Source organism: Schistocerca cancellata, chromosome 8 (assembly GCF_023864275.1).
Source record: "Schistocerca cancellata isolate TAMUIC-IGC-003103 chromosome 8, iqSchCanc2.1, whole genome shotgun sequence".
In the NCBI taxonomy this organism is placed as follows: Eukaryota; Metazoa; Arthropoda; class Insecta; order Orthoptera; family Acrididae; genus Schistocerca; species Schistocerca cancellata.
The window spans coordinates 476622997-476645957 of record NC_064633.1 but is presented as its reverse complement, the minus strand read 5'-3'; the positions used below and the strand labels follow the sequence as shown (position 1 = coordinate 476645957).

The following is a 22961-nucleotide window of genomic DNA, read 5'->3' as shown; positions in this document are numbered from 1 at the left end:
CGCAGACTATGGTATGATAAATGCAGCAACATTTGTATGTGGATACCATCCGGTCCTGGGGTGGAAGAGCGAGAAGAAGAGAGTGCATGTTGGAGTTCCCGCGGAGAAAACAGTATTGTAGATTTCGCGATTTTGAGAGGAGAAGGCAAGAGGTTGCACTTCTGCTGCACGTTTCTTTGGGAGAAACGCTGGTGGGTAATTTGAAGAGCTCAAAATCTCAGCAAAGTGTTGACCCGATGAGTTAGAAATTGCGACGGGGTCCACCAATTTATCATGCGCGACAGTGAGCCCAGAGACCGGGCAGAAGCTAGGTGCTCCAGATAACTGCCGAATCCGACTCCAAACTTCTGAGGAGGGAGTGAAGGTGTTAAATGAGCTAGTAAAGAAGTCCCAGCTTGCCTTCTCGCTATTGCAGATGACGTGATGGCATCGCGCATGGAACTGCTTATAGCAGTTGGCCAAAGTAGGATGGTGTCTGAAAACAAGAAGAGCACGTCGCCGCTCACGTATTGCGTCATGGCACGCCTCGTTCCACCAAGGAATTGGGGGGCGCTGGGGCAATTCGGAGGTGCGATGTATTGAACGTTCCGCGGCTGTAAGAATAACTTCTGTAATATGAGTGACCTCATCGTCGACGCTAGGAAAGTGATGGTCATCGAATGTCACTAGAGATGAAAAAAGTGTCCAAATGGCTAGGGCAAACTTCCAGCGTCTCAGGCGCATATATGGCAGTTGTGGCTGCAATCGAAGGACACATGGAAAGTGGTCACTCGAGTGTGTATCAGTGAGAGCGAACCATTCGAAGTGCCGAGCTAGCAAAACAGTACCAACTGAAAGGTCCAAATGAGAGAAATTTGTCACGGAGGCAGACAAAAACGTAGGGTCCCCAGTTTTGAGGCAAACAAGATCCGCTTGGTGGAAGACGTCTATCAATAGTGAGCTGCCCGGACAAGGATGCAGAGATCCCCAAAATGGGTGGTGGGCATTGAAGTCCCCAACCAGCAAATAGGGGGGCGGAAACTGACCAAGAAGATGAAGGAGATCAGCTTGTGCCATTGGTGTGGACGATGGAATGTAGACAGTACAAAGAGAGAAGGTGTATCCAGAAAGGGAAAGACGGACAGCGACAGCTTGGAAAGAAGTGTTTAAGGGGATTGGGTGATAATGGAGAGTATCATGGAGAAGAATCATGTGTCCTCCATGTGCTGGAGTGCCTTCAACAGAGGGGAGATCAAATCGGACTGGCTGAAAATGGGGGAAAACAAAGTGATCGTGGGGATGCAGCTTTGTTTCCTGAAGACAGATGATGACTGGCGAGTAGGATCGTAAGAGGATCGACAATTCATCCCCATTGGCTTGAATGCTGCGGATATTCCAATGGATAATGGACATAGGGTGGACAGAAAATGGAAGAATGTGACTAACTCAACGACTGCTCAGAGCTTGCGAGCGACAGCATGGAATGGCATTCAGCCAAAGGCAGAATAACCTGATCCATAGATTGTTCAGGAGCAGCTCCTGCCACCAGCAATCGGCCGGTTGATCGGCCACCAGCAGTGCGCCTCAGCGACACAGAAGGTGTTTACCACCAGGCAGTGCTGTAGATGAGACACGCTGTGGCGGAGAAGGAGAGGAACTAGGTTTCTTATTAGCCTTTTTGGAAACAGAACATTGAGATGAAGGAGGAACCGATGGTTGTGAAGTTGGTGTATGTAAAAAATCTTCACGAGTAGGCTCTTTTTTGGAAGTCCGGGTGTCTGATTTTGGGGCTCAAGATTTAGCAGAACCCTATGAAGGGTGAGCCATAGAGTGAGCAGGTTAGAGTGGGGAGGTTGAATGGGCGATCTTTGCGCTGGCCGATCTGACGACTGTGGCACTAAAGGTGAGATCACAAGTCTGAGAGGCTGCCTCCTTTGTTGGCCAAGGAGAGGCAAAGACAGTGCTGTATTTACCTGTGTGAGGCACTGTGGTCTTTCGACTGGCGAATAACTTTCGAGCAGCAAAGGTCGACACCTTTCCCTTCACCCTGATTTCCTGAATGAGCAGTTCGTCTTTAAAAATGGGGCAATCTCTAGAGGAAGTAGCGTGGTCATCCATACAGTTGATGCAACGAGGGGATGGAGGTGGACAAGCACCCTCATGGGCATCCTTGCCACACGTAACGCATTTGGCCGGATTGGAACAGGAGTGGCTGGTATGATTGAACCGCTGACACTGATAGCAACGCGTAGTGTTTGGGATGTAAGGGCGAACGGAAATTATCTCATAGCCCGCTTTTATGTTCGATGGGAGTTGAACTCTGTCAAATGTCAAGAAAACAGTACGGGTTGGAACGATGTTCATGTCAACCCTTTTCACGAATCTGTGAACAGCCGTGACGCCCTGGTCAGACAGGTAGCTTTGAATTTCCTCATCAGATAATCCGTCGAGGGAGTGTATATAAACGACCCCACGTGATGAATTTAAAGTGTGGTACACTTCCACCTGGACAGGAAAGGTGTGTAGGAGTGACGTATGGGTGCGTACTGTAAGACCTTTGGTACACACACCATCAGATTATTTGACTTGTCACTCTCATGAAGTAGGCGAGTGTCAGCAATACGTCTCGTGGTCTTATCGTGGCGTGTTTATCTTCTGCCATTAGGTCAGACGATAGAAATGCCACTTGCACACTTAGAGTAGCAAATTGACGGTGACCAACTTTAAACAGAACTTGATTAATTTTCACACAAATTTATTAAAATAATAACAAGCATAAACATTACGTAACTTGATTCTGGATGCTATTTACAATTGTCAATCTGTAGTTCCTTTGGTCTTGATAAGTTAATCTTATTCTCACATGTCTCTGATACTTGACAAAGTGTCTATACATTCATCTTCATGGCTACGTACAGGAATATGGTAATCTTATTAGGCACAGACTGAAACTTGACTATAGACTGGTACAGACTAATGCAGACTGGTACAGACTTGTGCAGGCAAATGCAGACTGGTGCATACAAATGCAGACTGGTGCAGACAAATGCAGACTGAGTAATCGGAGGTCTGAACACTCATAATAATACCTCGCGCGTTCAGGTATCACTGCGCGAGTGTGATCCGCGAAGAGAAAAGATTCTACGTTAGCAGCAATATCATTGGCTGCATTGCATATTAATATGCGGATCGGCGGAAGCAGAATTTGGTCTGCCTCTAAGGCAGCGCCATCTCGTAGTGCGGAGACGGACGAGTGCTGCGCCTGCGCTGTTGTGCTTAGCGGGGTGCGCTCTAGTGGGAAAGTTGTGTACGTGCTGACCATGCGGAACTATGTACACACCACGTACGCGGCAATTTTTGTGCCTGGAGGGCACTGACTGTTTCTGACAACAAGGTGCCATTTTGTAATCGGGAACAAGACTTTACAGGACCTGCAACTGCGTCGACACCTTTCGGAATAATGAAAGGATTGACCGTGGAGAAGTCTTGACCTTCATCAGACCGAGAAACAACAAGGAACTGTGGCAACGATGGAAGAACTGTCTGTGGCTGAGACTCATTGAACTTATGCTTGTGAGCAGACATAGTAGATGATGAAGAAACCATTGCAGAAGTATCCCCCATGATTACCGGCATCTACGATGGCATGCTCCTTCCTTGTGGGAGCCCTCTCTGAGGGCACTCCCGCCTTAGGTGATTGTTCACACCTCAGGTCACACCTCCCGAGAAACGGATGGAGGGACCAATCGGCACTTTCGGAAGGTATCAGCTTGGGTAATCACCCCTCCCTGGGCCTGGCTGGTACCAGGGGGTACGTACGTGTCCTACCTGTCTACCCGGGGCGGGGAATTACGCGTTACTCCATCACCGGCTACACGTGGGAATGCGTGGGTCGGCCTTCAGACACGCACAGGGAGGAAAAAAGAGAAAGGGAAAAACAAAGAAAGGGAAAGGAAAGAAGAGAGGTCTCAAACGCCGCAGCGGAGAAAAGGGTAAAGAGAAGAGGTAATGAAAAGAGAAGGACAAAGGAAGGACAAAGACTTGCAAACAGAGAAAGCGAAGAAGAGAGACTATGGTACCTGTTCAAGCACCTGTCTCCGGATGTAGGCACAAAACATACTCCCAGAGGGGGAGAAAGGGAGGGAAAGAGGTGGAGGTGAGGGGGAGGTGAGGGGGAGGTGAAGATGGGGGTTGGGGAAGGATGCAGAAAAGGAAGGTATGCAGCCCGGAAAGGAAGGAGGGCCACATTAGCTCGGGGTCCCGTGCTCGCTATGCACGAATCCACAGAAGATTTGTGGACCTCCTGTGGGGAAATTCGGGATTATGGACGTGTCCGATTCCATCCGTATGCTTTGACCCATGACGTCATCAATATGGCGGAAATGGCTATTCTAAGCATCTCAAATATGGTGCCTATGATGTCACTACATACACATAGCAAAATACACAAAAATACTTATATATAAAACAGTAACTGTTGTGTCTAGACAAGACAGCCTAGACACAATGAGAGGAAGCCGAAAGGCACGCGCTTAAACTCACGCAGGCTGGCGTGAGGTCTGAAACAGGATACGTAATGAATGCTATGAAGAAAAGTACGTAGCTTCTGGAATACTTAACTTTAATCCACATTTGTAGAACATCGCTCTTGATGATACATTAATAGAATCTCAATATCAATGGAATACGGCACCTTGCTAGGTCGTAGCAAAAGTAGCTGAAGGCTATGCTAACTATCGTCTCGGCAAATGAGAGCGTAGTTGTCAGTGAACCGTTCCTTGCAAAGTCGGCTGTACAACTGGGACGAGTGATAGGATCTGTCTCTAGACCTGCCGTGTGGCGGCGCTCGGTCTGCAATTACTGACAGTGGCGACACGCGGGTCCGTCGTATACTAGCGGACCGCGGCCGATTTAAAAGCTACCACCTAGCAAGTGTGGTGTCTGGCGGTGACACCACAGTAACATCTCCCTCTAAAAATATAATCAAACTAACGGGACAACTGCCACAAATTGGGGGTTTTAGGGAGGGGACAAGCTAAATATAACAGTAAAAAACACACCATGATCCCAAAACACACAAAAAATAATGACAAAATCTACAGTAATCTGACACTTCCCTTGACCTATATAGGCCAACCGCAGCTGATGATACCAAAACACCAATGCAAGCAGCAAAAACTATGGCAATTGGAATCAGACATTTCCCTTGACCACAGTTGATGATACCAAAACACCAATACCTACATATAAAACTACAAAAATTGTAATCGGTCATTACTCGACTTGCGCCATAGGGTGGTGGGGTTTTGGGTTCCGCTGGATAGGTCAGGAGTCCACTACACACAGCAGACGGCTACACAGCTAGCAGGGGTTGTGTGGCATGGACTGGGCAGTTTTTTTTATGTTAGATGGCCTCAGGTAAGTACAGAAAGGGCAACAGCCTCAAAGGGTGTGGGGCAAAGTCAGGACATGCGGGGACCAAGCAGCAGTCGGTATTGTAATTGTAAACTGTCGAAGCTGCGTTGGTAAAGTACCAGAACTTCAAGCACTGATACAAAGCACCGAATCTGAAATAGTTATAGGTACAGAAAGCTGGCTGAAGCCAGAGATAAATTCTGCCAAAATGTTTACAAAAGGCACAAACGGTGTTTAGAAAGGATAGACTGCATGCAACCGGTGGAGGCGTGTTTGTCGCTGTTAGTAGTAGTTTATCCTGTAATGAAATAGAAGTGGATAGTTCCTGTGAATTATTATGGGTGGAGGTTATACTCAACAACCGAGCTAGGGTAATAATTGGCTCCTTTTACCGACCTCCCAACTCAGCAGCATTAGTGGCAGAACAGCTGAGAGAAAATCTGGAATACATTTCACATAAATTTCCTCAGCATGTTATAGTCTTAGGTGGGATTTCAATTTACCAGATATAGACTGAGACACTCAGATGTTTAGGACGGGTGGTAGGGACAGAGCATCGAGTGACATTATACTGAGTGCATTATCCAAAAATTACCTCGAGCAATTAAACAGAGAACCGACTCGTGGAGATAACATCTTGGACCTACTGATAACAAACAGACCTGAACTTTTCGACTCTGTAAGTGCAGAACAGGGAATCAGTGATCATAAGGCCTTTGCAGCATCCCTGAATATGGAAGCAAATAGGATTATAAAAAAAGGGAGGAAGGTTTATCTGTTTAGCAAGAGTAATAGGACAGGAGGCAGATTTCAGACTACCTAACAGATCAAAACGAAAATTTCTGTTCCGACACTGACAATGTTGAGTGTTTACGGAAAAAGTTCAAGGCAATCATGAAATTAGTTTTAGACAGGTACGCGCCGAGTAAAATTGTGAGGGATGGGAAAAACCCACCGTGGTTCAACAACAAAATTTGGAAACTACTGCGAAAGCAAAGAGAGCTTCACTGCAAGTTTAAATGCAGCCAAAACCTCTCAGACAAACAGAAGCTAAACAATGTCAAAGTTAGCTTAAGAAGGGCTATGCGTGAAGCGTTCAGTGAATTTGAAAGTAAAATTCTATGTACCGACTTGACAGAAAACCCTAGGAAGTTCTGGCCTTACATTAAATCAGTAAGTGGATCGAAACAGCATATCCAGAAACTCTGGGATGATGATGGCATTGAAACAGAGGATGACATGCATAAAGCTGAAATACTAAACACCTTTTTCCAAATTTGTTTCACAGAGGAAGACCGCACTGCAGTTCCTTCTCTAAGTCACCGCACGAACAAAAAAATGGCTGACATCGAAATAAGATGACACCTACAAACAAAACCAACTCAAACTCTGCCTTAATGATATCACACACCACAACACCCTTATGTCATGGGTCAAAGCAGACGAGTGGAATTGGATGCTTCCATTGACCCCACAATTCTTGCAACACATGAGCATGTACAGGGTGTTTCAAAAATGACCAGTATATTTGAAACGACAATAAAAACCAAATTAGCAGCGATAGAAATACACCGTTTGTTACAATATGCTTGGGACAACAGTACATTTTCAGGCAGACAAACTTTCAAAATTACAGTAGTTACAATTTTCAACAACAGATGGCGCTGCGGTCTGGGAAACTCTATAGTACGATATTTTCCACATATCCACCATGCGTAGCAATAATATGGCGTAGTCTCTGAATGAAATTACCCGAAACCTTTGACAATGTGTCTGGCGGAATGGCTTCACATGCAGATGAGATGTACTGCTTCAGCTGTTCAATTGTTTCTGGATTCTGGCGGTACACCTAGTCTTTCAAGTGTCCCCACAGAAAGAAGTCACAGGGGTTCATGTCTGGCGAATAGGGAGGCCAATCCACACCGCCTCCTGTATGTTTCGGATAGCCCAAAGTAATCACACAATCATTGAAATATTCATTCAGGAAATTAAAGACGTCGGCCGTGCGATGTGGCCGGGCACCATCTTGCATAAACCACGAGATGTTCGCAGTGTCGTCTAAGGCAGTTTGTACCACCACAAATTCACGAAGAATGTCCAGATAGCGTGATGCAGTAATCGTTTCGGATCTGAAAAATGGGCCAATGATTCCTTTGGAAGAAATGGCGGCCCAGACCAGTACTTTTTGAGGATGCAGGGACGATGGGACTGCAACATGGGGCTTTTCGGTTCCCCATATGCACCAGTTCTGTTTATTGACGAAGCCGTCCAGGTAAAAATAAGCTTCGTCAGTAAACCAAATGCTGCCCACATGCATATCGCCGTCGTAAATCCTGTGCACTATATCGTTAGCGAATGTCTCTCGTGCAGCAATGGTAGCGGCGCTGAGGGGTTGCCGCGTTTGAATTGTGTATGGATAGAGGTGTATACTCTGGCGCATGAGACGATACGTGGACGTTGGCGTCATTTGGACCGCAGCTGCAACACGGCGAACGGAAACCCGAGGCCGCTGTTGGATCACCTGCTGCACTAGCTGCACTTTGCCCTCTGTGGTTGCCGTACGCGGTCGCCCTACCTTTCCAGCACGTTCATCCGTCACGTTCCCAGTCCATTGAAATTTTTCAAACAGATCCTTTATTGTATCGCTTTTCGGTCCTTTGGTTACATTAAACCTCCGTTGAAAACTTCGTCTTGTTGCAACAACACTGTGTTCTAGGCGGTGGAATTCCAACACCAGAAAAATCCTCTGTTCTAAGGAATAAACCATGTTGTCTACAGCACACTTGCAGGTTGTGAACAGCACACGCTTACAGCAGAAAGACGACGTACAGAATGGCGCACCCACAGACTGCGTTGTCTTCTATATCTTTCACATCACTTGCAGCGCCATCTGTGGTTGAAAATTGTAACTACTGTAATTTCGAAAGTTTGTCCGCCTGACAATGTACTGTTGTCCCAAGCATATTGCAACAAACGGTGCATTTCTATCGCTGCTCGCATAGTTTTTATTGCCGTTTCAAATATACCGGTCGTTTTTGAAACACCCTGTATTAGTGTAAAACCATCAATGAATGGAGTAAAAGATTTCCTCCACATACTTACGTGATTTAAGGTGCCCATCCTCCATGAAGACCAAATAGGTCCCTGTAGTCATATCCTTCCTGCCCACACCATCAGAGAATCACTCTGAAAAGGTGTCCTCAGTGAGAATATGCAAGGGGAAAACTTTTTCCCCGTCCTTCTCCAGACCATTTCTGTACTACCATCAAGTGATCACTGGCTAAATCACAATGCATTGATGAACAACATTTGCTCCCACTGTTGTGCTTTCCAGCCATGATATTCCCTGGTGAAACACAGACAAGCTGCATAACACTTTATGGTGGATTCTTGGCTTGTAGCATGTCATCTGGATTGAAGATGGTTTCTTGTTGTTTTCTATGGATAGTTCTCCCTCAGTTGAATCCCTAAAACTTAATGGAGCAGATTTCATGCTTCAACAGAAGCAGTGTGATGGTTGCAGAGAAACTGAAGTTGTAAGAAGTGATCATCTCTTGCCAATACTGCTTTTCTTGGGTCTGACTCTGATTTCCTTGCATAACTTCCAGTGTCCCTGTACTCTTACAGTTCTGGAAACAGTGGAAGGTGTAGTTCTCAACACTTCTCCACAATAAAACATGCTGCAACCAACTTCCGCTAAAGCACATGTAGTTTATTCAGGGCTTAAGAGAATACTCGCTCCAGAAATCTGATTTTAATATTCACAGAAAGATCCTAAAGACACACGACTGAAAGAGAAACAATACAACGTGGAACAATAAATGCAGTAAGAGTCAGAAGCATTCCTCATATTCAGTAAATCTGTTTTTAAGGTTTTGTGGGAAAAACAATTAAGGCTGGTGCAACAAACATAACATACCACACACAAAAATGTGGAACAAATTACCACACTTTGACTGAATAGATAATTACACATTATTTATTATGTGGTGCATTTTTCATGCCAGTCTGTGTATTTGTAACCCAATTTGAAAGTGAGTTTGGTTGCTTTCTGAATTAATATTTCAACCTTTTAGTTCACTGGCACACACCACATAGTTACCTAATTTTACATGCAGTTAAATATACATAATGTTCAACAGAACACAATTACTACGTGGTTTTACATATAAAGAGCAACATTCAGTAAAATACAGGATTTTATGAATGTCAGTTCCCACTTGCAGACTCCATCAAGTATCTGAATATTCACATAACATACCGCACACACAGATAATGAGACATCCACCACAGTATTCATGGGTACAGCTTCTTGACTGCTCATCTTCATGTATGATCAGTACGATGCTCTTGGCATAGTGCATCTTCCATATAGCCCTCTTCACTATCTGAACTACCTTAATCCCTTCTCTGCTAAACACTCCAAATTTATTTTTTTGATTGCTGCTGTTTTGCATTTTTGAGTCCCTGTTTGACCACAGTTTCTTTTTTGACGGGTACCACAATAGACCAATGTTAATTCTACTGAGCACACTAATAGTCATTTACTAATATATGTCTGCTCAATTTGATCAAGCAAGGTGGCACAACAGTTAGCACGGTTGTCTCGCATGTGGGAGAACAACAGATCAAATCTCTGTTCGGCCATCCTGATTTAGGTTTTGCGTCATTTCGCTAATTGGTCCAGTAAATGCCAGGATGATTTCTTTAAGAAAGGCAAGGCCAATTTTCTATTTGTCCTTTCATAATCTAAGTATGTGTGCTGTTTAGCAAAACCACAGTCAACGAGTGTTAAACTCTACCCTTCCTTTCTTGTTTTGCTCATTTTGCATTACAGCAATCCTGCAAGTGGGCAAAACTTGCTCTCAAGGAGTTATAACAACATTCTCAGCAGCATCATACCCCACTCTCACTTGAGCATATCATTAACCACCAAAGAACTCATTACCCCCACTTAACCTCTCATAGCTCTCAAAACTTGCACAGCTAATCCACTTCACCTCCTGAAATAGTTACAACCTAGTTCTCATCGCATTAATCACACTATTCCCAAGCGACATCCCCAGAATCCTAACCTGGTTGTAAACCTTTACTCTCATAATATCATATATGATAGTCACAGTCCTTTTGTAAGGTCTCACTTTCAGTCCAAATGGAGGCTTACGTCGAACATCTGCTTTCTTTTAAGCAACCCTTCTTTGGAAACATTTCTTCACCACTAATTCAACTGACCACAGCTATATAGAAGCAGACATTGAATCTTCTTTCAATCTGCTCCAACTTCCCTCCAATCTACAGCTGCTTCAATGCCTATGCCATTTGGATCCTCCGAATTAAAATTTTATTCTACAAACTGCAGGTGGGAACTCAATTTTCAGAGCACAGCCTCCATGCCCGCAATCTATCTTGTCTAATCATTTCTGCCTGATGTTATATCTCAACACATGCTGAAATATGAAAATAATTTTAGCATGATAAACAAAGAACTGTGATTGGTAGCAGCCTCTATAAAACACACACAAAACCTGCTGATAAAAATTAATCTCAGAGTTCTTTTACAAACTCATCTTCCCAAGAAAATACCACCGTTTGGCATAAAATAGCCACACGATCGTTGTTCTATACAACATATGACTCAAATTTCTGTAACACTACTCACCCTATGGGAAAAGAAACATCAGTTCCTTCTCCAGTCATGTAATAAAGTCCATAATTGAAGAGCTTCACATCTCCTTTATCATCAACTAATATGTTTTCTGGACACAGACTTCGATGGACAATTCGCAAAGTATTCAGGTGATTTAAAGCATCAACTATTTGCATAGTAAATTTCTGTAATGCATGAAGTGGAAGAAACTGTCCACTTAAAGGTTTGGGATGATACTGACACACCACCATTGTCCTCTCTGTCAACAAGCATTAATTAATGCCAATGTTAGAGAAACAGAATTGTAACTATACAAAGAATTTCTTAGAAACATAATTTAATGTTGCTGCAATTTTAATTTAATCATATATTAAACATTATTCTTTGACACATGAGATTAATTATAATCTGTTAATTTATGCATAGCCCACTTGCAAATAAAGTTAACATTACATTAAGTGAATAGCTCTCACTAACTGAAACATGAATAACTTTTAGTAACCAAAGTACCTAACCTTATAAACATTATCTTTCAGCAAACAAATGTATACACAAATAATATTAATTAAAATATCAGTATCATTTTTCACTGTTGTGTTACAGTTTCAATGAGGCATGATACAAATGCAGCAGTGTTTAGGGTACTATTACAACATAACTATTATAAAAGAACAGGTAATGTAAAAGGTTCAGGGTGATTTGGAAGTTGCATAGAAATAATTAGAACGTAAAAGTGTTCTAATCGCAACTACTGTGCTGGGGCGGGATCATGTATCAGCATTAACATCATATCTAAAGTATTTGGGTAAGGTTCAGTGGGTGACTGAAGACTGAATCTCCCACTCCCTATCAAAGTGAGCAACTGTTCTGAAACTTCCTGTGCTTGGTGAGACCCTTGCCTGAATAGGCAATACCTTACCCAACGACCAATCCCAATAGATCAGCTAAAAGTACAAAATGTGATTGCACCTTCATGGAATAACAGGGCTTCTAAGATTAGCCAACATCATGAATCCCTTAAGACAGAGATTCTACTCTGAAATCACGTTAAGCTCCGCTAAACTTACTTTAAATATCAATGACAGATTTTTACCACTAAAAAATTAGAAACATATTAGACTACCTGATTATCTTGTAATAAACAGTGTCCCCATGCAAATATTAAGCAAGTATTAGCAGATGAATGATGTGAAAAACCATCACACTCTTTCAAAGAGAGAGAGCTATTTAGCTAACTGTAACCTATATTAGTCCTACCTAACTCTATGCCAACATAGATTAGCACAGGTTAGTGAAATTAGTGCTAATGAACATGAATGACAGTTAACCTGCAATAGCAATAGTTTCTGACAAGCACTTATCCTTGTTAACTTACACTTTAATTCAAAATTCTGGAAGGTCCTTCTTTGTAATGAAATCTAAAGAGCATTAAATATGAACTGCTAAATGAATCTGTTCACAGCATTTATCGTGTTGAAAGTAATACAGAATCTTTCATCCCAGATCCAATTAATGAACAGCAACAAGTCAATATAATGATATTTTCTTTTGTCTAATTCAATCTACTGTCCCTTGTTCTTTAAGGGTGACTTGATACAGTTCTCTGTACTATTCAATCCTGCACAAGTCTCTCTAACTCTGCATAAATACTGCAACATATGTCTATTTGAGCCTGGTTACTGTATTCAAGTCTGAGTCTCCCTCAACAATTTTCACCCCCTCCCTCCCCAGATTCCCTTCATTACCAAACTGAATTTCCTTTATACTTCAGTGTGTGCCCTATGAAGAGATCCCTTCTTTTAAACAGGTTACACCATACATTTCTTTTTTTCCCAATTTAATTCAGTACCTTCTCATTAGTTACTGCCCATCTAATGTTCAGCACTCTTCTGTGTTACTGTATTTCAAAAGCTTCTATTCTTTTCCTCAATTGACTTCCACGTAAGACTACATTCTAGCAAATACCTTCATAAAGGACTTTTTCATACTAAAATTAAATTTGAAGTAAACAAAGTTCTTCAGAATGCTTTTCTAACTAGGCCTATTGACATTCTGTGTTTTACATCCTCCTACTTCATGCATCATCAGTTATTTTGCTCCCCAAACAAAAAACCCTCATCCTACTTTTGGTATCTCATTTTCTAATCCAAGTCCCTCAGCACCACCTGATTTACATTGACTGCACTCCCTTGCCCATGATTTACTTTAGTTCATACTTATAAACTCTTTTCAAGGCCCTACCCATTCCATTCAATTACACTTCCCAGTCCTTTCCCCTATCTCACTGAATTATGTTGCCGATGAGCCTAAAAGATTTTATTTCTCCTCTCTGAACCATAATTCACTATCTAAATTTCTCCTTGGTAAGCTTCACAGTTTGCTTAATCTTCAAACTGAGTAACACTGATAACAGTCTACAACCCCGTCTTCCTGCCTTCTCTACCACTGTTTCCTTTTCATGTCATTTGACTCTCATAATTGCAGTGCAGTCTTGTTTCTGTTCAAGTTGGAAATGATCTTTTGCTCCCTGTATTTTATACCTGTAAACTTCAAAATCTGAAAGAGTGTAGCCTATTCCAGACAATATTTTCAAAAGTTTTTCTAATTATACATATGACATAAATGTATCTTTGCTCTCTCTCTCTCTCTCTCTCTCTCTCTCTCTCTCTCTCTCTCTCTCTCTCTCTCCCCCCCCCCCCCCCCCCCTCTCTCTCTTTCAATGCATCTTTAAGGTCATTCATAAGGTGAGTATTCTCTTACATGTTCCTACATTTTCCCGGAACCCACACACATTTCCCCAGAGATCAATCTCTAGCATTTTTTTCATTCTTCTGTGAATGAGTGAATGATAAGTTTCAGAATTTTGCAACCATGACTTATTAATCTGATCTTTCACTAATATTCATACCTGTCAGCACCTGCTTCCAAAGCATTTTCATTATAAACAACTTATAGAAGAAAATACCTTTATTTGTTTCATTTATCTGTGCTGATTTCAGAAAATGGCATTTTAACAAGAAATTAAAAATTTATAGTGCTGTTGCCTGTTGTGTCAACCACATTTATTTTAACAATATTATGAGAAGAACAGTTGCCATTCACCATATAGCAGAGATGTTGAGTCACAGACAGGCACACGAAATGACTATCAAGAAAAGCTTTTGGCCAAACAGGCCTTCATCAGAATTAGACAAACACACACACACACACACACACACACACACACACACACACACACACACACACCATCTCCGCTACATGGTGAGTAGCAACCACCCTTTTCAAACAATGGAAAATCCAGGGTGAAATGTTACAGTGTTGTAAAAGGAAAGTTGCTACTCACCATTTAGGGGATATGCTGGGTCATAGATAGATTATTGTTGATGAAGGCCTTAATGGCCGAAAACTTTAATTGTGAGAGTCTTTTTGTAGTGCCTATTTGTGACTCAACTATCTTTTTCATAATACTGTCACTATTCCACCCTCTATTTTCAACTGTTTGATTTTTCTACACTTATTTTAGGTATTTCTACTAATTACTGGTGCCTTGCCCATAGTTACGCCATGTCTTTTGGAAATATCTACCCTTTGTACCAACACATTTAGCACTCTGCTATTAACAAAAGAAGAACTGTTCCTCATTCATAAAGACCACAAAGTTAGTTTCCTGTTCCATGGATCACTCTACATGATAAATCATAATGATGTGAAACAAGTCACTATACATTCACAATGCAAATTAATTTGTAATTGTTTAAAGAAACATATGGAGCTGAGTTGGTAATTTCTAGCAACCACTTTTTACACATTGCAATAGTAACTATGCTTCTACAGAATAGAAGGTTTTGTCAAGGAGGAACTTCTTCAGTTTCTTTTCAGATTATTTTACTTTGCTGTTTGTTTGACATTTTATATCCTTAGGTAACTCATAAAAAATTTCTGTTGCAGCACTGTGGACCCCTTTCTGGGCTAAAGACAACTGTAATGTTGAATAGCAATTATCAATTTTCCTTCAGATATTGTAATTATACACAGTATCATTCCTTTTGAACCACAGTGCATTAATTACAACAAAGTTCATGAGGGCATAAATATAATGTAAAGCAATAGCCAGAATGCCCAACTCAACAAGATTTCTACAAAATGCTCATGGGTGAGAACCAGGTATTATTTTTACAGAAGGTTTATAAGCTACTTACTCACTTTCTTTATTAAATATGAGTTAACCAGGAAATTATTTCATGTGACATTGTTGAAAAAAATGCAAAATATGTCTAATTACTGGTTTGTCTCTCCCCATTCTCATCGTTACATTACATTAATACTTGTTCCATAGCTCATGAATACGAAATTTGGTAATGTGGAACTTGTCTGTTTAACAAGTTTTCATAACTTTTTTAAAAAAAATTATTACTTCATGTCTAATAATTCAGCTATTGTGTAGGAGTTGTCATGTAGAAATTCTTTTCATTTTTTTAAAATAATGGCTGGTATCTGTCAGACTTTTAACTTTTAATGCTCTTTGGCAAATGACCAAAGATTTTTGTGGCAGCATAATACATCCCTTTCCCTCCCTCTGTGTGTGTGTGTGTGTGTGTGTGTGTGTGTGTGTGTGTAAAGCTTATATTTATCAACAGTGTTACACCATTTACTGTACAACATTGTATGTATTGCATTTTGTCAAAATTAAGTCAACCCATTTGCAGAAAAATCACATAATACTCATATTGTGAAAGACATTATTTACAATTTCCTCAGCTAATTCTTGTGTGTTCAGTGTGATTACTACACCTGTATCATCTAAGAAGAACTAGCTCTGGACCTTGACAAATGTACAGTGGTAAGTCATTATTATGATTTCAAGCTTTCATGCAAGGAATACTCTTTCTCTCAATGATGAATTACCCAAAAATATGATGCCATATGAAAGTGGTGAATAGAAACATAAACACTGAACCCTGGGAGCACTGTTCTTGATACCTCCTCAGAGGACACTGCTGAATTTTGCAGCCTATCTGTACTACTAATTTGAACCTTCTGCATACTTCCAGTAATATGAATTAAACAATTTGTGCTGTTTCACTCACACTACAAAATTTATGCTTATCTAGAAGAATTTCACAATTCACACAGTCAAAAGTCTTTGAGAGATCACAAAAAAACAAACAAATGGGTGGTGTTCAGTTATTCAGAACATAAAATATTTAATCAATAAGAGAATACTGAGCATTTCCTGCCGAAAAGCCTTTCTGAAAACCAAACTGACATTTTGTCAGTACTTAATTTTTACAATATGTGAAGCTACTCTTGACACATTATTTTTAAGAATTTTGAATAAAGCTGTCAGTAGTGGGACAGAGCAGCAGTTATTAGCATCAGATCTCCCCCCCCCCCCCCCCTACTAGTTTACGCAATGGTTTAACAATAGCATATCCCAGTCTGCCCTAAAAAATGTCCTGTTTCAGTGAGCTACAATACATGATTCTAATAAATAGAATCAATTCTAAATATTTATCAGTGTGACAACTGGAAGAGAAATTAGGTACATCACATCCTGTAAAATACGTTGTCTTACAACAAACACACAAAAGCATCTGACAGCATGTCATCTCCCACCCCCACTCATCTTTAAAGTACTAACAATATGAAAGGCAAGGATCTATCCACAAATTCTTAAAATTGCTACAACCGGAAAACAATATGCTAGAAACATGGTTATATGCGATTTCACTGAGACCTGTTGAGAATGGCTAATTATAATTCGCAGAACTTATGGCCTGCTAGAAGATACACACACAACTGATGTTACACAAATATTGCTCTCCAATTCCGTGAGATGCGGGCATCGAAACGGTATTGTGAGTGATACGAGTTAATGGAACCAAAACCACTCATTAAACTAACCATGTTTTCCTCTTATTATGTCCACGTATGTGCACAAATGCGGATGTTTGATCGTTTTGAGAAACTGTGCTCTTCCATAAATAGTTATAGAATTTGGCGTCAATGGCAGGCCATTACTGCCACACATTTCGCCAGGATGGCTCCTGGCGAAGAAAGTGATGCCTCCAAAGAGGCTTCCAATGTCATCTTGATGCTTCTTATCTGCTACGGAAATTGCGAAAAATTAGTTTACCTTACAGAACTGGAATCAAGCAATCCCTATAAGGAAACTAAACATCTGAGAGATGAAATAAGTCACCTGTCATCGCGTATATGAAATGTCACCGATGATAGTAAACGTCTTAAACAACAGAGAAAAACGTTTATAAAAGACAATAAAATTACTGAACATGCGAGTGGCTATTGTTTAAAACACATCACCCACTGCCAAGGAATCCAATCTCAATAGATGACTAAAAACTGTAAAAGTATACACTACACATAACCTAGAAATCGGGAACATGATGAAATCAAAACAAAGCGCCACTATACATCAAAGACCAAACAAACTTCCCGCTGCACGCCCACTTTGACAACATATCGATAGTGGTCAGAGATCTTCACCTTCGGGTAATGCCTAATAACCCATGCAGTGATTGTTGACATGCTAGTATGTAGGTACGCCTCACATTAGCTAAATAAGTCATTTAAACGCGGCTGATATCAGTGCCATATTTATAGAAGTTTCATGTTAACGCATCTTCCAGTACTACAGTTACAGCCGTACTTCGGAACTATATAGTGAGAAAATATGTCCAATCAAAGTAGTTCAACAGTGAATACGTATTAGTTGATAGAAATATTATTGCGATTACTATTTTTATATCACTCAAAGCTACGATAGTGGTGTATCTTCATCGCTTGCCATAGAATCTAAAGTCGAGTCCTCCAAATTCTTTAGTCTGCATGTAGACAGCAAACCTAAGAGGCACCACCACATTCAAGATCTGTGCAAAAGGTTAAGCTCATCAACATTTCCCTTGAGAATCATATCAGACAGTAGGGAGATGACCACAATAAAAAAGCATACTTTGGCTATTTCCATCAGCTTATGGCCTATGTTGTAATATTCTGGAGAAATCAACTGATAACAAGAAAAGTGTTCCATCGTAGGCACTCATGCAGAAATTTGTTTTGAGATCTTCAAATCTTTACAACAACTACTGAATATATTTTTCCCTGATGTGTTTTGTTTAAAAAAATATCTACTTATTTAAAACCAATAGTTTGTACCATAATTATAACACCAGAAGAAAAATTGATAATCATTATGATCTAAAAACAAATATCATGGTGCAGAGGGGTTTTTATACAGTGTCACCCAGATTGTTAATGCCCTCCCACCAATAATAAAAGAACTGGTTGGAGACATACCCAAGTTTAAAGCAAAGCTGATGTAGTTCCTTCTAGATGAATGTTATATATAGTATAGAGAAATTTCTCAGCCAAAATGCAAAATAGCTCCTGAGTATGCGTAAATCTATTTTTGTGTTCTTTATGACCTAATCATCATTCTCTGTCTATCTATAATGTTATTTAAAACTGAAATGTATGTATATTTCTGTATGTATAACTGTGTATTTATTCAAAAGTCAAATATGATAACTTATATGTAACGTTATATGGTAGCTTATCTGTTCCTGTTATTTATATGATAAGAACGTTGTACTTGTGCGCTAAACAATAATTTGTAAAAATTTAATTCGTTCTATATCCAGAGATACATTCTCATATGGATTTACAGAACTCGAAATAAATAAATAAATAATGATTAGAAAATAAACTAACCCCCATTATTATGCCAGCAAACATTTTACTTGTTCCTTACAATCTTCTTTAATAAACTCTGTAGATCAATTAAACCGCTCTTGCAGATTGTGTGAGCGTTTTATTTCACAAATAATTTCAGTTATCTCATAAATAAATTTCATTTCTGGAAGAAATAATTTAATGCCATTCTCGTTGGAAGACTCTCATTTATGGACTATTTTACTTGAAGTAAGTGAGAAAATACTTGTCTTGATAGCCAAAATAATTACACTTGTCACCTCATGAATTTTTGATCTTTTATTATTTTCACTATCATGTACTCCTGTTCTTTTTTTTTAATTTTTATTATTTTGATTGCCATGTATTATTGTCTTTAAATAGATTTCTTGAAATTTGCATATTGAATATTCCAATGTATTCCATACTCCAGTGTTCAATTACAGCACCTTAGAGTGCTAAATCTATAGGCTCTTTGGCAGAAATTTGTAACTGCAATGAGTGATAATTTTATGTAGTTAACTGTAATGGCCAACCCTGATGCTATGAGTACAACCTGCTGCTAGTACATAAATGATAGGTGTGGTCTCTCAGACTGCATGAAAATTTTCGAACTTGTTGTCGAAGGCCAGCTCTAGCGGAATGATTCTGTGCTCCCCTGCTTTCTGTATATTGCCAACTCAATAATGTTTTGTTGTCAGTTGCGTTATACACTTTCCTGTTCGTTGTTCATATGCCTTATTGACTCATGCTGTGGTCATCTAGAACACGCCTCTTGAATTACATACCTGTTTTCTTCATTATAGTACAAAATGAGTGTACAGGAACATGACAAAGTTCATTAAATTTCGGGCTTGCAGCCGCGCAAATAAAAATCGAAGATACACATGCTTATTACAGACAGACAAGTCAGCTGTGGCCGAACATTGTATTGATACAGGGCATTCCATGAGTTACAGTGATGTGAAGATTTTAACATCCACCTCTTCCTTTTGGGAATCTGTCTTCAAGGAAGCTATAGAGATTAGATTACCTAATAATTTAATAAATAGCGATAATGGTTTTAATTTGAACAAAGCATGGAATCCGGCTCTTGGGGTAATTAAACTGCAGAGAAGTTGTCATGGGTCACCGCCGCCGATCATACATCGATAAGCGAATCGAATGTCAATATACCTTCACCATAGGCGGCGCATGTGTAAAGTATTTCTCTGCCGCCGACCAGCATCTGTGACCCACATGCACAGTACCGCCGTGGTGGAGCATATAAGGATGCGCTTGGCATCTTGTCGTCAGTCTTGTGTCTCATTCTGAGGATGGCCGGACGATACGCGACCGAAATATCAGTGGAGGGACTTTTATTTGCCCGGCTGCATGCCCGAAATTGAATGGACTATTCATTATGCCGCAAGAAGTTGAAAATGCACAGGAACATGCCAGTTTTAATGATCCTAAGTTTGATGAAATTGTTATTCGGTGGATAGTGAAGATGTCAGTGATAACAGTTCTGCTAGCAAACAGGACGATGATTCAGAAGAATTTCAGGACATTTGTAGTGGGGACATCGTTGTTTCTTCAATAAATTACTTAATATGTTAGTTAATATCAAATGTATTCTGAGTAGTGATATAGAAAAATGTAAATCCCAGCACTGAATCTCAATTTTGAAGACTTTCTTTTTGTACGTGTCGAGTGTAATATTTATTTGCAAGTTTAAATCCTGGAATTTAGTCTTATGGAAACATTAACTTGCTACAGAGATACTAAATGTTTTGGAATGTCAAATTCAGTTCTCTTACAGCTCGTTTATGTGTACTACTTAAAAGTGCACAAAAATATTTGATTTTGTATGATAAAGGCCAATTTATACTATCCTCGCGGTACCATCACGTTATGGCGCCTTCACAGCAATGTATGTTCACACTGTTCGTCACAGCACGGCATGGTATGTCAAGCCAATACAAGTCATGTGACCTCAACTCACATTGCTGTCCCCAACTTTTCTTTTTGTGGTAATTGCGATATTCGAAGGTGTTTTCAACTGTTTTTATGCATACAGTGTACATACACAACACTGTAGCTTATATGTGAGGTTGCTGGAGTCCACATTAGTACGAAAATGACATTTATTGGAGTCAAATGGCTTGTAGCTTGCAGTGATAGCTTGTATATTAGAGAAGGGAGACAGAAATGCAAAACAACACGAAGAAAATGCATAGGTCCGAAAAAGTGTCGTTACATGGTATAGAAGGCGAATTTCACACGTTATACAGGGAGCTTGAGGAAGAGGAATCTCAATTTTATATTTTATAAACTGAAAGCATCAGTTTCTCATTTGTTATGTCAAATTGCAACCGCAATTACTAAAAGGAACACTGTTTTATGAGCTCCCATCACATCCCGTGAAAATTTGGTTTAAGGCTAACTGTAGTTGCTAGTCCAGTGGAAATTTTTGTGTATTAGTCATATCTCCCTCAATACCTTTCCCTTCAAGACTGCGGTGAATTCGTTTATATTGTACAATTTTATACTATCTATAGCCGCTGAGCACAGATGGTATTAGGAATGGAGAAGGAAGTGGAAAATATTTTGTATTATTGATATGTTTTTTCAGCATCACTGCGTTCTTACATTGTTTCCTTTTTAATAACTTTTGTTATATTGTCTGTTTTATGCCACAGATCGGATGCAGTTCTTCTGAGACCTATCATGAAATAAGAAATAAAATTATTTTGATGATCATGTCAAGTATATTATCATTTAGTGCAAATATGGTGACATTTCTTGGTGGCGTTTAATTAAAATGAAAATTATTGTATATAAAATAAATAACAGTTACAGCTGTAGAAAACAATCTTCTATTAAACTATATGTTTAAACAAACACTTCTGTCAGAACTTTACCATGAAAACAGACAAGCTAGCAAACTGTTGAAGAATCGTCAATAATGAGACCTGTGCAAGAAATGTATTTTTAAGTCATGTCCTACAATCTACACAAGGGAGATCGTTGGTGGTCATTTCTGTATATATAGTGACTGTCACTGTAGCTACACTATAATGGAAAAAGAGCAGCTAATCTTGATACTTCAAGATAAGTTGCCAGTGGCACAAGAAGAGTTAGCACAATGGCGAGCTGTGGTTTATTATGGCTAGATTAGAAGACTGGGTTACAGCTAAATCAGTGAAAAGATGCAGCAAGTCCGATAACTGCAGTGTGGTCTCTTCCAATAGCTGTAGCGCTTTGTAGACTGGACACAAAAGCATGTTGTTGGTGTTTTTGTCTTCAGTCCTGAGACTCGATTGATGCAGCTCTCCATGCTACTCTATCCTGTGCAACCTTCTTCATCTCCCAGTAGTTACTGCAACCTACATCCTTCTGAATCTGCTTAGTGTATTCATCTCTTGGCCTCCCGCTACGATTTTTACCCTCCACGCTGCCCTCCAATGCTAAGTTTGTGATCCCTTGATGCCTCAGAACATGTCCTACCAACCTGTCCCTTCTTCTTGTCAAGTTGTGCCACAACCTCCTCTTCTCCCCAATTCTATTCAATACCTCCTCATTAGTTACGTGATCTACCCATCTAATCTTCAGCATTCTTCTGTAGCACCACATTTCGAAAGCTTCTATTCTCTTCTTGTCCAAACTATTTATCGTCCATATTTCACTTCCATACATGGCTACACTCCAAACAAATACTTTCAGAAACGACTTCCTTACACTTAAATCTATACTTGATGTTAACAAATTTCTCTTCTTCAGAATCGCATTCCTTGCCATTGCCGGTCTACATTTTATATCCTCTCTACTTCGACTGTCATCAGTTATTTTGCTCCCCAAATAGCAAAACTCCTTTACTACTTAAAGTGTCTCATTTCCTAATCTAATTCCCTCAGCACCACCTGACTTAATTCGACTACATTCCATTATCCTCATTTTGATTTTGTTGATGTTCATCTTATATCCCCCTTTCAAGACACTGTCCATTCCGTTTAACTGCTCTTCCAAGTCATTTGCTGTTTCTGACAGAATTACAATGTCATCGGCGAACCCCATCGTTTTTATTTCTTCTCCATGGATTTAAATACCTGCTCCGAATTTTTCTTTCATTTCCTTTACTGCTTGCTCAATATACAGATTGAATAACATTGGGGAAAGGCTACAACTCTGTCTCACTCCCTTCCCAACCGCTGCTTCCCTTTCATGCCCC

The 22961-nt window shown here is 40.1% G+C and overlaps 1 protein-coding gene across 3 annotated transcripts in view; it reads right to left on the bottom strand.

Moving 5' to 3' along the window:
* The window catches only part of LOC126094934 (TBC domain-containing protein kinase-like protein), a 69673-nt gene extending 52208 nt beyond the window's left edge, over positions 1-17465 (bottom strand). The window contains exons 1-4 of one of the 3 annotated variants that reach the window (XM_049909582.1): positions 17370-17461; positions 17244-17285; positions 16946-17146; positions 11054-11300 (exon numbers count right to left, since the gene is read on the bottom strand). In XM_049909582.1, coding sequence (XP_049765539.1) covers positions 11054-11300; positions 16946-17146; positions 17244-17250 — 455 coding nt within the window. In that variant the 5' untranslated portion in view covers positions 17251-17285; positions 17370-17461. Of the gene's footprint in view, positions 1-11053; positions 11301-16945; positions 17150-17243 lie in introns of all 3 variants that reach the window. The other 2 variants (XM_049909580.1, XM_049909581.1) reach the window with 2 other exon arrangements.
* Positions 17466-22961: the final 5496 nt, after the last annotated feature.